Raw genomic sequence first — 13,630 nt, 5'->3', positions numbered from 1 at the left:
CACCTTCCCCTCCAGCAAGCTTAATTACCTGAGTCTGTGCACTGATGATACAGAGCTGCCATTAGAACTGCAGTCCCAATTTGGCAATGAGCAAAAATCTGTCTTGCAGTTTCCAGGATGCTGTTCCATAATGTGTTTCAGGTAATTAACTAGTTCTTGGCTCCTGTGAAGAGACTGCGGGTTCCAAATTTTTTTTCAGTTGCAGTAAATCGATGTGATTTTCATCAATGTTATTTTCAAATATGCAAAGTTCTAGATGGCCAAATCCTGAAAAATTTTAGTGGTACTTGGCAATAATCTTCACAGTTCCTTGCAATTCTTGGTGCAGTATAACTGTAAAATCTTCAGGTGGGATTCCAGCCTATCAAGGAACCATTGACCTGATTTGAATCACATGGGCAATCCCTATTAGACTCATAGGATTGTGGAACCATAGGGTGCTTGGCTTGGAAGGGACATTTAAAGACTGTCTGGTTCCAGCCCCTGTGCCATGGGCAGAGACACCTTCCACTAGACCGGGTTGCTCAAAACCCCATCCAACACTTCCAGTCATGGGGCAACCACAGCTTCTCTGGGCAACCTGTTCCAGTGCCTAACACCAGAAACAAAGATGTTGAACCCACATCTTAGTGGAAATGAACAGTGTAATCAAATCACACTTCTGTAGAGAGCAAGGCTCTCTACAGAAGCAAGGTAATTAATCTACAGATTAATTACCACAGTGCTGTGGTAACCATATCTGGAGCTGTGCTTTCCTTTCATGCCTGTCCTCTGCCCCTGTCTCGTATGCTTGGGCGCATGGTGAATCACTTCCACTAAGGAGGAAGGAACATGGTTCCACTTCTGTTCTGTGACCTGGTGGTTGAAATATACCACTGGTAAATGGGAGCTTGTTACTCAAAATCACTTTGACTAAGGTGTCATTAAACCTGGTATTCAATTTCCTAGTGAATATTTTAGACATTCCACCATTAAGCAAAATGTGGGTGCTACAGCCAATACTATTACCCCTATGGCATAATTTAATTGGCCTTCTTATAATCTCAGTCGCTGTTTGAACTTGAACACGTGCTTCTCAGCATGTGGACAGACACCTCTGAGTGTGTGCAAAGGGAACTTGATGGCTGCTATGGATGGAGGTGCTGATGAGGTTTAGGCTCACCAGAGATTTAAGCAGTGCCTGACGTAACGTGTTTTGTGACGTACTCAGCCTCCGCCTGCCATCGGAACTGCTGTGTAAAGGTGTGTCCTGACAGAAGGTGTTCAGTGGGACTGTTTCAGGAGACTGTGGTATAATAGTGACACAAGTACTATTCTGTAGCTTCCCACTTACACTGCTACAGCACATTACTGATAGCAAGATCTTACACCTTAGCATTCCAGAAATTATATAGCTGATGTTAGCGTTATGTAGTCATGAAGCAGAATGAACTTCTCCAAGGCATGCCTCATGTGAAAAGTGAAAATACTGTATCATTTCTCATTCAATATATACCTTCTTATGCAAGCCAGTGATTCAGCTCAGAAGATAGTTTTCTGCACAGATTTTCTAGTGGGCTTCATGATTTGTGATTTAGGAAAGTATTGTCTAAATGAAAAGTTTCTGCTTACAGTGCAACTGTAAAATAAAAGGGTATTAAAATCTTTGTGAAATCATGTTGTTGAATAAACCAAATATGTTAAGGGCAGAAGAAAATTGAGTATTTTCATCTGTTGGGACATATTTTCAACTTGATCATTAGAAAGCATCCATTTAAAAAATAAAAAATATCCAAAATTGCTAAAAATAATTAAAAACCATTCTCTGGCTTCACAGAAATACTAAAATTGTGTAATGGTTTAAACTTTCTAACCAATTTTAGCTTTAGCTAGGAATGGAAGGAGTTTTTTGACTTTTCAGTTCTTCAGTGCATAGGACTTTGGGTGTCTGAATAAATCAAAACAAATTTAATTTTGCAGCTGCAAAATGCATTTTAATCTGTAATGTAAACAGGCTTGTTAGTGCAATGGTAAGTAAATTTTCTTTTCTGTTTGGGTTATCAAAGAAGTGTATTCTTTTCTTCAAGCATCTTTGTTATACCTGTTTTGAAATGGGTTGGAACTGGAAAAGGATCCCCCTGTAAGGATGAAGAGCAGCACTCTGGCTTCCCTAAAGTAGTTCACATTCTTTGTTTTGCTTTATTTTAAGCTGACATTGTTTTTGTGTTGATGGGTTTGTTTTCATTTGTTGATGCAGTTGTATTTTTCAGGTGGCTTAATCTCAGTGTGATTAGGAGCAGAGAAGTAATGTACTCTCACCTATATTTGTCCAGCTCGTTTTCACACAGGTGATGTTTATCTCACCTGAATATCAAGGGTAGTGGCTGTGTTTCAGTAGCAGGGTCTGTTTCCTTCAGACCAAGGACAAAACCTGTAGAAATTGTGAAGTCGGGTCTTGTTCATTACTGTGCCTTTGTGGGAGGTTGCATTAATTCTAATATCTTTATTTTATTTTCAGGGCCCTAACTCAGTCATGATCGCCCTGGTAATGCTGTTGAATATTGGTTTAGCCATTCTTTTTGTCCATTTTCTAACTTGATTGGAATTAGGAAAGGTAAGAAAGGTCTCGCTTTCATATAAAATCACCATATCCACCCCACCTTAAATAATAAAGATTTAATTTCTTCACATACTTTTAATGTTCCCCACTTTAATTTTAGCTGTGCCTGAATGTGATTCAACATAGTTATTTAATATTGTAACTGTTTTGACCCTTCAGTGAAGTCATGACAACTAGTGGTGTTAGCCCACAGTTCTCTGCAGTTGTGTCACCAGCCTTTTAAATGGCACCTGTCATACTCAGACACAGGGAAGGAGGCTTGGAATTAGGATGGGACGCGAGAGAGATGAAACTTGGAAAATTCAGCCAGGGGCCCAGATCAGTTTCTCTGCTGGTGGCTCGTGGCTTTGGGGTCCTCTGAAAGCTGAAGCAAGCAGCCATGTTGGAAAACAAACAAAATAATCTGCTGAAGCAGCCCCGCCAGTGAAGCGCGTTGGCTTGTCCATCTGTTCCAGCAGAGTGTGACTAAAGTGGAAATGTACGGAGCTGCACTTTTTGTTGATGGAAGTTAACAGCTGCCTTACTATTTTACCGTCTGATGTTTTTAGTGGGGAGATGGGAAAACGACTGCCAGAGGAATGTGGTCAGAGGATTCTGTTGCTGTGGAAGTGATTCCAGCGTTCACTCCTATCTCATTAGAAGAAATAGTTAGCAACATCAGTCACCAGTCTTATTCCATTACCTGCTGCTTTTAACATCTCCTGCAGTGTTCTGGGAGATCGAATTTCATTTGCCTGTGCATGATTCTGTTCATTTGTTGTTTATGAAATTTGATGTATAGCCATAAGTAGTGTTTAGTCCAACCTGGAGAAAGCTACCAGTTCTGCCTAGCAGCCGAAGCCGAAAATCAAATATATTTTCCTAGTCCAGGGATAAATTTCTTAAATTCATTCTCTTAAACCTGAAGAGTCATTTTGCATGAAGGTTCAGTAAATAATTCACCATTACTGCAAAACTTAAAGATACTGCTATCTTCCTTAAAATGCTCAAATACTTATGCAAATACCAAGCAAAATTTTTCATAATCAAAAAAAATAAAATCTTACATTGGTAGAAGTACATTCTAAACAGGATATAGACTATCAAAATAACCCAAGAAAGGTGAGATACAGGGTTTGCATGTTGACTTTTCCTTTCTTTTTTTCTTAGTTTTGGTGCTGTGGTAATTGGTGATTTGAATTATGATGTTGCAACACTGAGGTATTTTGACAGCAGTTAAAATAAAGTCTTGTCTGGGTGCACATTAATGCCAATGACAGTTAGCTAATGCTCATAATAAATAATAACTTTAAAGTGCTAGATTTGTGTTGAATACATTCAGGTAGAGCATTTGAAAATGTTAAGTGATTGTTTATCGATTTGATGCCTTCAGTGTCTTTAAAGTCCATTTATAATTTTACCTCAGCATTAAAAAAGCCTCAAAATTTTTCATTTGGAAAGTTTGTCTTAAGTAGTTTCGTAGCCCTTTGTTCAAACGACGCGATCACGTTTCTTTTTATGTGCCATTATACTGTAATTATTGTACCCTGTATTAATGAAATGCATGCTTATTTATTGAAGATATGTGGTGTGATCATTTGGCAAGCAAACATTTTAATTTAAAGCTGCAAAAAGCAAAGGGCTTGTATTACAGTTTATTTTATCTCTCTTAGAGAATCTTTCATACAGTATAGTTTTTGAACCTGTTTGTAAACTTTCTAAGTTTTTGCATGGTTTAATGGGCAACATTCTTACAAAATACATTAGCTATTTTTTGATGCAGCGTAGTAAAGTTCCGTAGGTATGGACTGAATGTTGTGCAGCGAAGCAGCTCCGAGCAGGGCAGTAACACCATGGTGTTTTTTACAGAAGTATGTTGAGAATCCTGTGTTTTGGCCAGTGTGGATAAAGAAGAAAGCAGAAAAGAGAGCAAATGAAAATAAAACTTGTATATTTATTTTTAAAGAAAATAAAACAACAAAGTTTAAATTGTGTTTTAAATTTAGGAAAGTGATTTTTAAATAAGAACAAAATTTTAAAAGTTACTGTGTAAGCCTTGAATTAATGGATGAAATGTTCCATCCCACTGTTAAATCACCCCCTGTCTCCTTACGTGGAGAGATAATTTTGTAACTGACATATTTAATTCCTATTAAATGTTTATTTAAAATACTTTATGCTCTGGAAATAATGGGTAACAAAGCTTATGAAAAATGTTTATAAATTTAAGTAAGCATGTTAGTACCATTTATAAATATGTATGATTTATAAGCTTTTTTAAAACAAAGCTCAAACAAATTGTTGGTATTTTTCTAAAACGTGCACAGTTGTATTTTACATGAAAGGCTATTTATAATTGGTTGTTATACTGTACACTACATTTTGGACAGCACAATGAAGCCTGCCAATGTACTTAAAAATGTCATTTTGTCTATTTAAAGTTTCTTGCTGTCAAAGAATCAACTCTTTATCTATGAGTTTCTCTATTTATAATTCTTGACCCAAAATGTACAATGTACAGTTTTCACAACTGTATTTGCTCTAATAAAAATAAGTTGGTTATTAATAGAGTTTCAGACTACTTTTTCCTGTTTATGAATTACTTTTTTCACTCTTTGGAAGCAATTTTTTCTAACTAATCAAATAAACAGGAGTGAAGCAGGAAAATGGGTGAAATTCTAGTCCCTTTGATATGATTGTGAATTACTGTTTTCAACAAAAGTGATTATGGGAAACAATTAAAAATAAATTAAAACAAAAAAAGTCAAGCTTCCCTTTGTGTCTTCTTTTATCTTCAGGATTTTGTGTCTTTATAAGCGTAGTATCTTAAATACACTGCCACTACAAGATGTTTTGATCAATTTTGTTTTAATTTGTGAGTGACTGGTTCATTAACAGCTGCTCTTGTAGGGGAATTAATTTTTTTGGGCCTCACTGCTCCTCAGGATCTTCACAGATTCGAAATTAACACGAAGTTTGTGAGCCAGTATTTACACAGAGAAAATTTGTCCTTTGTCTTAAAACTACAGTATTTGCTGAGCTACTCTATCAGCTGCAAATTTTATTTTCCATGATTCCAGTTCATACTAGTAGCCAACTGTACTGAAATCATAAAAGTTGAGTTGAAGAGGAGAGCAATTTTTATTAGTAGTTCCCATTTAATGGAAATACGTTTTTGGGAAGTAGTTATTACTGTCTTGTTCTTTAATTCTACTAGCATGAAGCTTACCTTTAAGATACTTTATTTTCTGCAGAATACCTGCTCCCTAAAGAAAATCTTTGGCTCTTTAAGGAGAGAAAAATGCATTCTCAAGAAAAATGAACAGAAATAACTTTAATGCCAAAAAATTTTCATCAGCTTCAGTGAGATTATTCTTCTCTGGCATTTGTGATCCACAGTGTGTATGTTCAGAAATTAAAGTGTCCATGAAATATTTCTTAAGGTGTATGAACATATACTCAGGCATATAAAAATCTGAACAGCAACAAGCAAAAGATGTGCACAGAAATAGAAGAAGAAAGTTCTCATAATTTTCAAGTCATTTCCCATCTGAGATGTTTTTACCAGTGGTTTATATTACAAATGCTGTTACGTGGCCGAGTGTCTGCTGTGCCTAAAGAAAAGAAACCTATGGACACACAGTACAACATTTGCTCCAGCATGAAAAATTTCACCTCACTTCCAGCAAGGAAAGCTTTTTTCAGTCAAAGTGGTTTCTCTGGCACAGGTGTGTGTTTGCCCACAGGTGCCTGTAAGCAGTGAGCTCTGTCACCCTGGAATCTGAGACCTGGCTTCTTGGACAGCTCCATTTATCCAGTTAAACCATGTGTACAGTGCACACAGACAGCAGGTGAGCAAGGGTGAGGTGCTGCAGGCTGAAGAAAAAAAGAGAATCATCTGTCATAGCTTTTAAGGCCTTTCTTTATTTAGTGTGTATATAAATGATATAGATATAGATATAGATATAGATATAGATAAATTAGTTTGCCTTTTCATCAGAAAAGCAGTAAGGAATATGAAGAGTTCCAGAGGAATTGCTGGCATTTGCTTTCCAAAGAGAGGGGTTCACTTTGAAAGTAAAAATTTTGAGACAGGGCTACAACTTGCCATTCAGCTACAGATGGATGTTTAAAAAATCATAAGTACAGCCTAGTGCTGACTTCAAAAGAAGTGAAAACCTCTTTATTAAAAAACTTGAAATATTTTTTTACATAACTTTTAATGAAGTTCTATGATTACACATTTTTAAATACTCTGTTAAGATGTACAGTATTAAAATATTCTGACAATAACATAGATGCAAGGATAAAAGCCTGGAGAATTCAGCACATGCTGAGCCTCACTAACAGTCTTAGTTGTTATTAATAAAACATGGTTGTGAATTGTATCTGAATGGTTTTACTCATAGCTCATTTGAACTGTTTAGTCGGGAGACAGTTCTACAGGCCATTCTCCTATGGAAATGTAATTCAGTAAACAAAGCAAATTAAGAGAAGGGAGATTAAATAAGCCTTTCAAATTAAGTAGTCTTCTCAGTCTCTCATTTAATATTCACAGAAACAGCCAAAAATAGAAATTATGTTAAGTCTGAGCAAGAAGCTGTGTATGCAGGCATGCTGTAGCTGAGCCATCTATGGTATCTGTCTCTGTTTTTTTTCCTACTCCTCATAGAAACTGCAAACTAAGAAACATTACACTTCCCACCATTGTAGGAAGTAAATACAATTTCCATACTCAACATTTTTAAGAAAAACAGTCTATAATGTCTGTGGCTATAAACTAGAAGGAAAAAAGCCACTTCCTCTATCTGAACAGTTTATGTTGTGACCATGACTGTAAGAGCAGAACAAATTCCTCACCCTTCCTAAAACCAATAGCAAAAATAAAGCTGGTAGCAGAATTTGATAATAATCTCTCATGCTTCTTCCTTTTATTTGCTACAAAGATGGGATGGGAGGAGAACAGGGAACAGACAGCTTTTTTTAACTCGATAATCTAAATTTCATCATGCCAGTATGTGCTTGCTTCAGCTAATGCTTTTCACAATCTGTTGGGACTGGTTATCTAGGAGATTTTAGGTACAAACTGGCAGTATATTGAATGTCAATTCTTCAAGAGGGTTTTGAGTTTTTCTCAGTAATGAAAAAAAGCCCATTATTTCCCTTACCACCAGCAAAAATGGGTTTGGTGATACTTTCACTGTGCCATCACTGTTTTTCTAATTATCTTCTGTCCTTCACTGCCCACCCACCTCCCAGTTTTGACAAATTCAACTTAATCAGTTTTGCCCTGCTTGTGGACATTGCCCCGAGACTTCAGCCGCTCGCTCCAGAAACTTGTGTTTTCTGTGGGTTCGGTGTTTTTGCTCTCTGTGGCTGTGCAGCCCATCTCTCCTGAAATTTGCCCCACAGCAAACTGCACGTGTCATGTCACAGTTTCCATTGGGTCCGTTTTCTGCATACTGTCAGTGCTGGTTTATGCAACTGTATTATAATTTCAAATCTACTCTCATTGTCTCCAGTGTCAGGACAGTGATTTAAATACAGTGTGTGGGAACTGAAATGAAAAATACTGAAAGTGATGTCATACACAGAGATTTCTGATGGCTCTTTGGAATTCAAAGAAACCAGGGTAATGCTGGCATTATTAGGAAAAACATCTGGTATCAGATGGGTTAGGAACTCCTCTACAAATTCTTACAGTAAGACTGGGGAAAAGATTGACCATGCAGCTGAAGCTGATTCTCAAATTAGAAGAGCAAGGAGTCTGAGGGCTGTAATTCCCTGGGATGGTGCAGTAGGATGATTTCTGGACCTGATATAGATACATGTGGATTGTTGGACAGACTAAAATACATCTTGTGTCGGATATCTGGGGTTGCTCTCCTGCCTGAGCTTACATATATCTTCCTCTATGTCTTACATTGATTAATCAAGCAACTCTGCAGAAGGTGGGTCACATATATTTAGACAAGGACTAAATTTTACATTCGTAAGTGCCTTCAATACTAACTAAATACAGTGCAATAAATGATAGGTGAATCATAGGCTTTAAGCCAAGAGCTTTGAGCTCTGTGTTTCTTAACGTTGATTTCTCCAAACTGGAAGAAAATACAGAATACGGTCAAAGAGTAGAATTTCAGATGTTGTATTTCACAATAATAGGTATGTTAATCCATGACAGTACCTGAATTGCTTTGAGATAATACATTAATTTGAGAAAGAAATGTGTCTTTCTCAACTTTACTGTACAGTCTGGTTCACTGAATAGCAGCTTGACAGAGACACTGTATTAGACCACAAAACACAGATACTGACCAAGAGTTTTGAGAATGGCTGCCCATATTTGATGCCTTAAATTCTAACTATCATGTTTCTCAGATTCTGTGCTGCCTAGATGTGTAGCTCTGAGCTTCATATTAAGTGTCAGTAAGCTGTCTTTGCAGGGTGGTTAGACAAAACAGTCCTTTCCCAGCTTGAGACCAAGGACAGCCCTTATGAGCTTCAGGTACAAAAGTCTAAACAACGAAGAACTGAGGGGGGCAAACAAGAAGAATGGGACTTCATAACCCAAAGCTGTAACTGGACAAGTAACTCCAATATGCAAAAGGACCAAAAACATATAAAAGTGTGAGACCTCATGACCGGTTGTCCATTTTGTGACCATTTTGGGTCCATCTTGGGTGTACCCCTGGTCAGGCTCTTGTGCTGCCCAAGGTGTATCCTTTAAGGCCTTTTAATAAATACCTACTTTATTCTCTTAGCTCTGTCTAGCCTCTGTTCCAGGTCAGCCTCTCAAGGCATCATGTTTACATTTCTTCACCTACACCTGATGATCTAAATTTAAACATTTCCCAACTTCTGAACACCCCATGGTTAGTATTCAGAGACATTTTGGGAAGAGGGAAAGGGGGAAGTCAGATATTACACTGAAAATGACAGGCTATGAAGATGTTAAATCTGGCCTACAAAATGTGCCAAAAGTTGAAAGCATTGAGATCTGGGTTTTGAATCATCATTGGAACTACAGGCTCTGATTTTGGGATTTCAGTCAGAATCCAAATCTGGAGCTGATTCCTGAGGCATACAAGTGAAATACTTGAACCAGGAGTGCTGTTAAGGGAGGGGCTGGAGGGAGAGGGAGTTACTTAAAATCAGGCTGCTGTAACTCTGGGTTAATTAAACCATTACATTCTGTACTTTTGGAACAGTGTCATTAACTTTATTTAACATAGCAATTTTACTATATTCAGGACATGTTCCACAGAATACCTCAGAAAGCATCATCATTCAAGGTAATGGTGCTTAATTACTTACCCAGTTTTAGCTGCAGGGTACTTTTTCCGTGTAATACCACCAAGTCTTCAAAAATATCATAAACTGCCTTCCATTTAATTATGACAGCTCAGTTCTAGATTTTGTTTAGGCCACTGACAAGAAAGTCACTGAAGGATGGGATCGGCTACCATGGAAACAGTGAAGACAGAAGAGCACCAGCAGCATTTCACAGGGGCCAGGACTAAAAAAGGCATTCTGCAAAGAGAAGGTAATTGAAAGGCATTTACATCACAGGGATGGCTTCCGTGCATTCCTGCCATTCCAATACAACACATTCCTGGCATAGGCTGCAGCAAGCCTCCACATGCACCAATGGTATACAGCAGAACAGGCATTGTCAAAAAGATTGGAAATTAGTCTTTAGGGACAGGGAGGTACAGACATGTTGAAATATAAAGCAGAACAGTAGAGGAAAGCATGGGAGAAAGGAAGAAAGGGGAAAGGAGAAGCTATGAGGAACCTATATTTGCTAAAAGAAAGGGGAAGAGATTGTTTATAGGGAAAAAATACTAAGGAAATGGAAAACATTGGACCCAGAAGAACGTGGCATTTGTTAGATGAGAATATGAATGGGATAGAGGACTTAGAAGTCACCATAGTCACCATTCTCAGCACTCAAACAGCTGCTCTAGAAAGCTGCTTTCCAAGCCCACAGGGATTAAGAAAAAAACAGATGGACTTAAATTGCATGAAAATTGTGATCCAAGTTAGCCATAAAGAAAAATTCTCTATTATAAGAATAATATGTTTGAATTAGATTACCACAGGAATGAGAATATTTATTTAATGTTGACTCTGAACAAGATTACCGATCGAAAGATTGCTGAATGTCCGTTAATGGCCTATTTTCTGTGATTCTGTGATAATTATTATGGAATGTAAAAATCAGAGAGGTGTGGTGGGAAGGAACTGGGGGACAAGGGAATGAGTTGTTCTTTATTTACAGAAGAAACTTAAACAAGAGTGTACTGCAGGAATAAAGTAGGAGGATGCTTGAATAAGGCAGATGGGAGGAACAAGAAAATGTGAGCCATGGAGAGTGAAGAGGAGTGTTGGGGTTGACACAAGGCACACAAGAGCAAAGGGAATAAATGGGCAAAACCCACAAATGCAGGGCTGCAATGGAGGAAGGAATACAGATGGGAAGTGGGCTGGGAAGCCTTAGGCAGTCCTGCAAGAACAGCACACTGAAGCACAGCCAAAACGGCTTAGGAGACGAAGGCATAAAGCAAGGAAGCATCAGGTGTTCAGCAACACCACAGGTGTCCATCTTTGTTGTTTCCTCAGCTGAAGATACTCCGTGGACTTTGATACAATTTTTAAATTGTGGGAATAATTGAAGTTATCAGGAAGCCTCCTTTTGATAATTAAATGTTCAGGGAAACATCTGTGTGCAAAATCTGCAAAAAACAACAGCTTGCTGTTACAGCAGGCTGGCTTGAATTCCACTGAAAAGAGTTAGTTATGCAGACATGGTTGCAGTGCATTTTCTTCACTCCTTGTGTAAAATTTCTCCAAGAGTACTTTATACAATGGGAGTTTCCTGCTCTTCATAAAGATGTGATAAAGCAAACAAACAAAAAAATTTAACCACTGCATAATCATATCAGCTATTTGAAAAGAACCTTAATGCAAATCTGCAGGTTTATGTCTCGGAACATCTCAGACTTCAGTGATCTCAGGCTACAGAAATGTTGTTGGTATTTACAGTGATTCGCTGCTGTACCAAATGCTCTATAGACTGTGGTCTTGTGAGTCACACAGATTACGTAACATTTGGAAATACATTCAGTCATCTGCTTGCTACAGAAATATTGCTAACAGATTCTTCACTCTCTTTTATCTCTACAGTCTTTATCACCCTTGTTAAATGTTATTTTCATGCAACTTCCTCAAGGGGAGATGACTCAGTGAGAGAGTAAATGATAATGCTCCATTGACACCAGTGGCCATATGTGCTGGTAATCAGGTGCTGCCATCCCCTGCTCCTTGTCACAGCTAGCAGTTGCATTGGGGTTTAATTGTATCCAGAGTGCTGTTCCTTGCTGCATGCTAGTGTAAATGTCACCAGGACCAGGGTGAGAACATAACCATTGAAAGGCCCAGTCAGTAATGCAGCCCTCCTTCCAAATAAATCACAGATCTCCGAAGCATCAGCATTGCCTCCTGACCACGCACCTTTGGCCTTTCTCCTGGCTGACCACGCTGAGAGGAAAGATGGGCTTTTCCCTAAAGGTGAACAGGTGTAGGGTCAAGGACAACTTTTAGCCACAGACCCTTTCTAGCACACCAGACGTCACTCAGTCTCCTCTGGTTACCTGAGTGCTGACTAGTTTATGCCAGGTCCTCAAAAGGCTGTGTGGGCACCTGCACGCCTTTGAGGATTTAGGGATTCATCCAAGCCCCACCTCTTTCATGGAAGGTGGGGTCGGGTGGGAGGGCACTGGAGTTTGTTGGGGTTTTTGCATACACACTCATGCACGCACTTGCTCTTGTGTGGTGTCCATCCTTCTCAGGCAACAAGAAAGAGCAGATTTAGTGTTTTCTGCCAATAGTTGGTCATTTCTCCCCATCAAGCAGCCTGAAGGCAGCAGAGACATTTCAGAGACTCAGCATGGACGTGTGAACTTCATCGTTTACCCTGGAGACTGAGCGCTTCTGTAGTCCATTGCCGCCAAATAGGTAAAAATACAGGATGCAAAGAGCATATAGACAGCTGTAAATTCTACCATTGATGCTTCTGGCCACTTATACAAATGTCTTTTTAAATTATTTTAAGCATCAGGGCAGGTTTTTTGCTTGCATAAATTGTGGGTCTTCAGTGACTGGCATAAAAAATGTCAATCAGAGGCTTTGGCTGCCAGAAATAGGGACTGCCAAGTGTTCAGATAGGTGAGATGTCATCTTGTTATGAAAAAAGGAGAAAGAAAAATATTTTCAATTCACCTCATGACTAGTAGCTAATTGGCTGACATTTCAAAACCCTGTGTTCACACATCTCACATTCTTCACACTAAATGAGAGAGACTGAAAACACTGAAGAAAATGTATTTTTCAGGCATGGGAGGAAGCATCACTTGAATTTACTTTGGATGGAAATGAAAAGTGCTTTTTGGTCATATTTATGAGTCCAAGAAGCTCAAAGCCCATTTGTGTACAGCAGTATTATGTACACAGGGGCCAAGCCTGCGTCTCAAGGCCGGCGAGACGGGCTGCACACAAACACCCTACTGAGGACACCCTCTGTGTGGGCACAAGGCTTCTTTCAGTTCACTCTTTGGATGGCATTCCAGCTGCCAGCCAGCTGTAGGTGCAAGCTTTAGGGCAGAGAACTGGTGATGTGGCTAGGAAGCTGGAGCACCCTGGGCTGAGACAGGGACCTCCTGACGCCTCCACTTGCCCCAGCAGCCCTGGGTCTGGAGCACTCCCTGTGTCCTGGAGAGGGCAGTGGTGAATGATGGTGCCGACAGGAGACCTGCACACGTGCCTGGCTCCTGCAGCCCCCCAGAGCTCGGTGCTTGCAGCGTGCCATTAATGGTTTGAGTGCCACAGCAGGAACCAGTTGTTGCATCTGGGCACCTACGGGGTATTTTCAGTATTCCAGATATGCCTCTGTCAAAGCCCTCTTGAATTACTGTGCAAGGACTGGTGGCAGAGTAAAATAAATTGGAAGGAGAGCATAAAAAGTTGCCACTTGGAAGACAAAAACAGAAA

General features: G+C 39.1%; 1 protein-coding gene across 5 annotated transcripts in view; it reads left to right on the top strand.

Moving 5' to 3' along the window:
- Positions 1–5,341, top strand: part of JPH1 (junctophilin 1) — an 82,673-nt gene extending 77,332 nt beyond the window's left edge. Inside the window, exons 5-6 of one of the 5 annotated variants that reach the window (XM_041413081.1) lie at positions 2,498–2,593; positions 4,448–5,341. In XM_041413081.1, coding sequence (XP_041269015.1) covers positions 2,498–2,578 — 81 coding nt within the window. In that variant the 3' untranslated portion in view covers positions 2,579–2,593; positions 4,448–5,341. Of the gene's footprint in view, positions 1–2,497; positions 2,594–2,699 lie in introns of all 5 variants that reach the window. The other 4 variants (XM_041413080.1, XM_041413079.1, XM_041413077.1 and 1 more) reach the window with 4 other exon arrangements.
- The last annotated feature ends 8,289 nt before the right edge of the window (positions 5,342–13,630 follow it).

The sequence above is a fragment of the Onychostruthus taczanowskii genome, unplaced genomic scaffold, assembly GCF_017590055.1.
Source record: "Onychostruthus taczanowskii isolate IOZ18803 unplaced genomic scaffold, ASM1759005v1 scaffold4, whole genome shotgun sequence".
NCBI lineage: Eukaryota > Metazoa > Chordata > Aves > Passeriformes > Passeridae > Onychostruthus > Onychostruthus taczanowskii.
The sequence above is the reverse complement of the archived record's forward strand: the minus strand, read 5'-3'. Positions and strand labels throughout refer to the sequence as shown.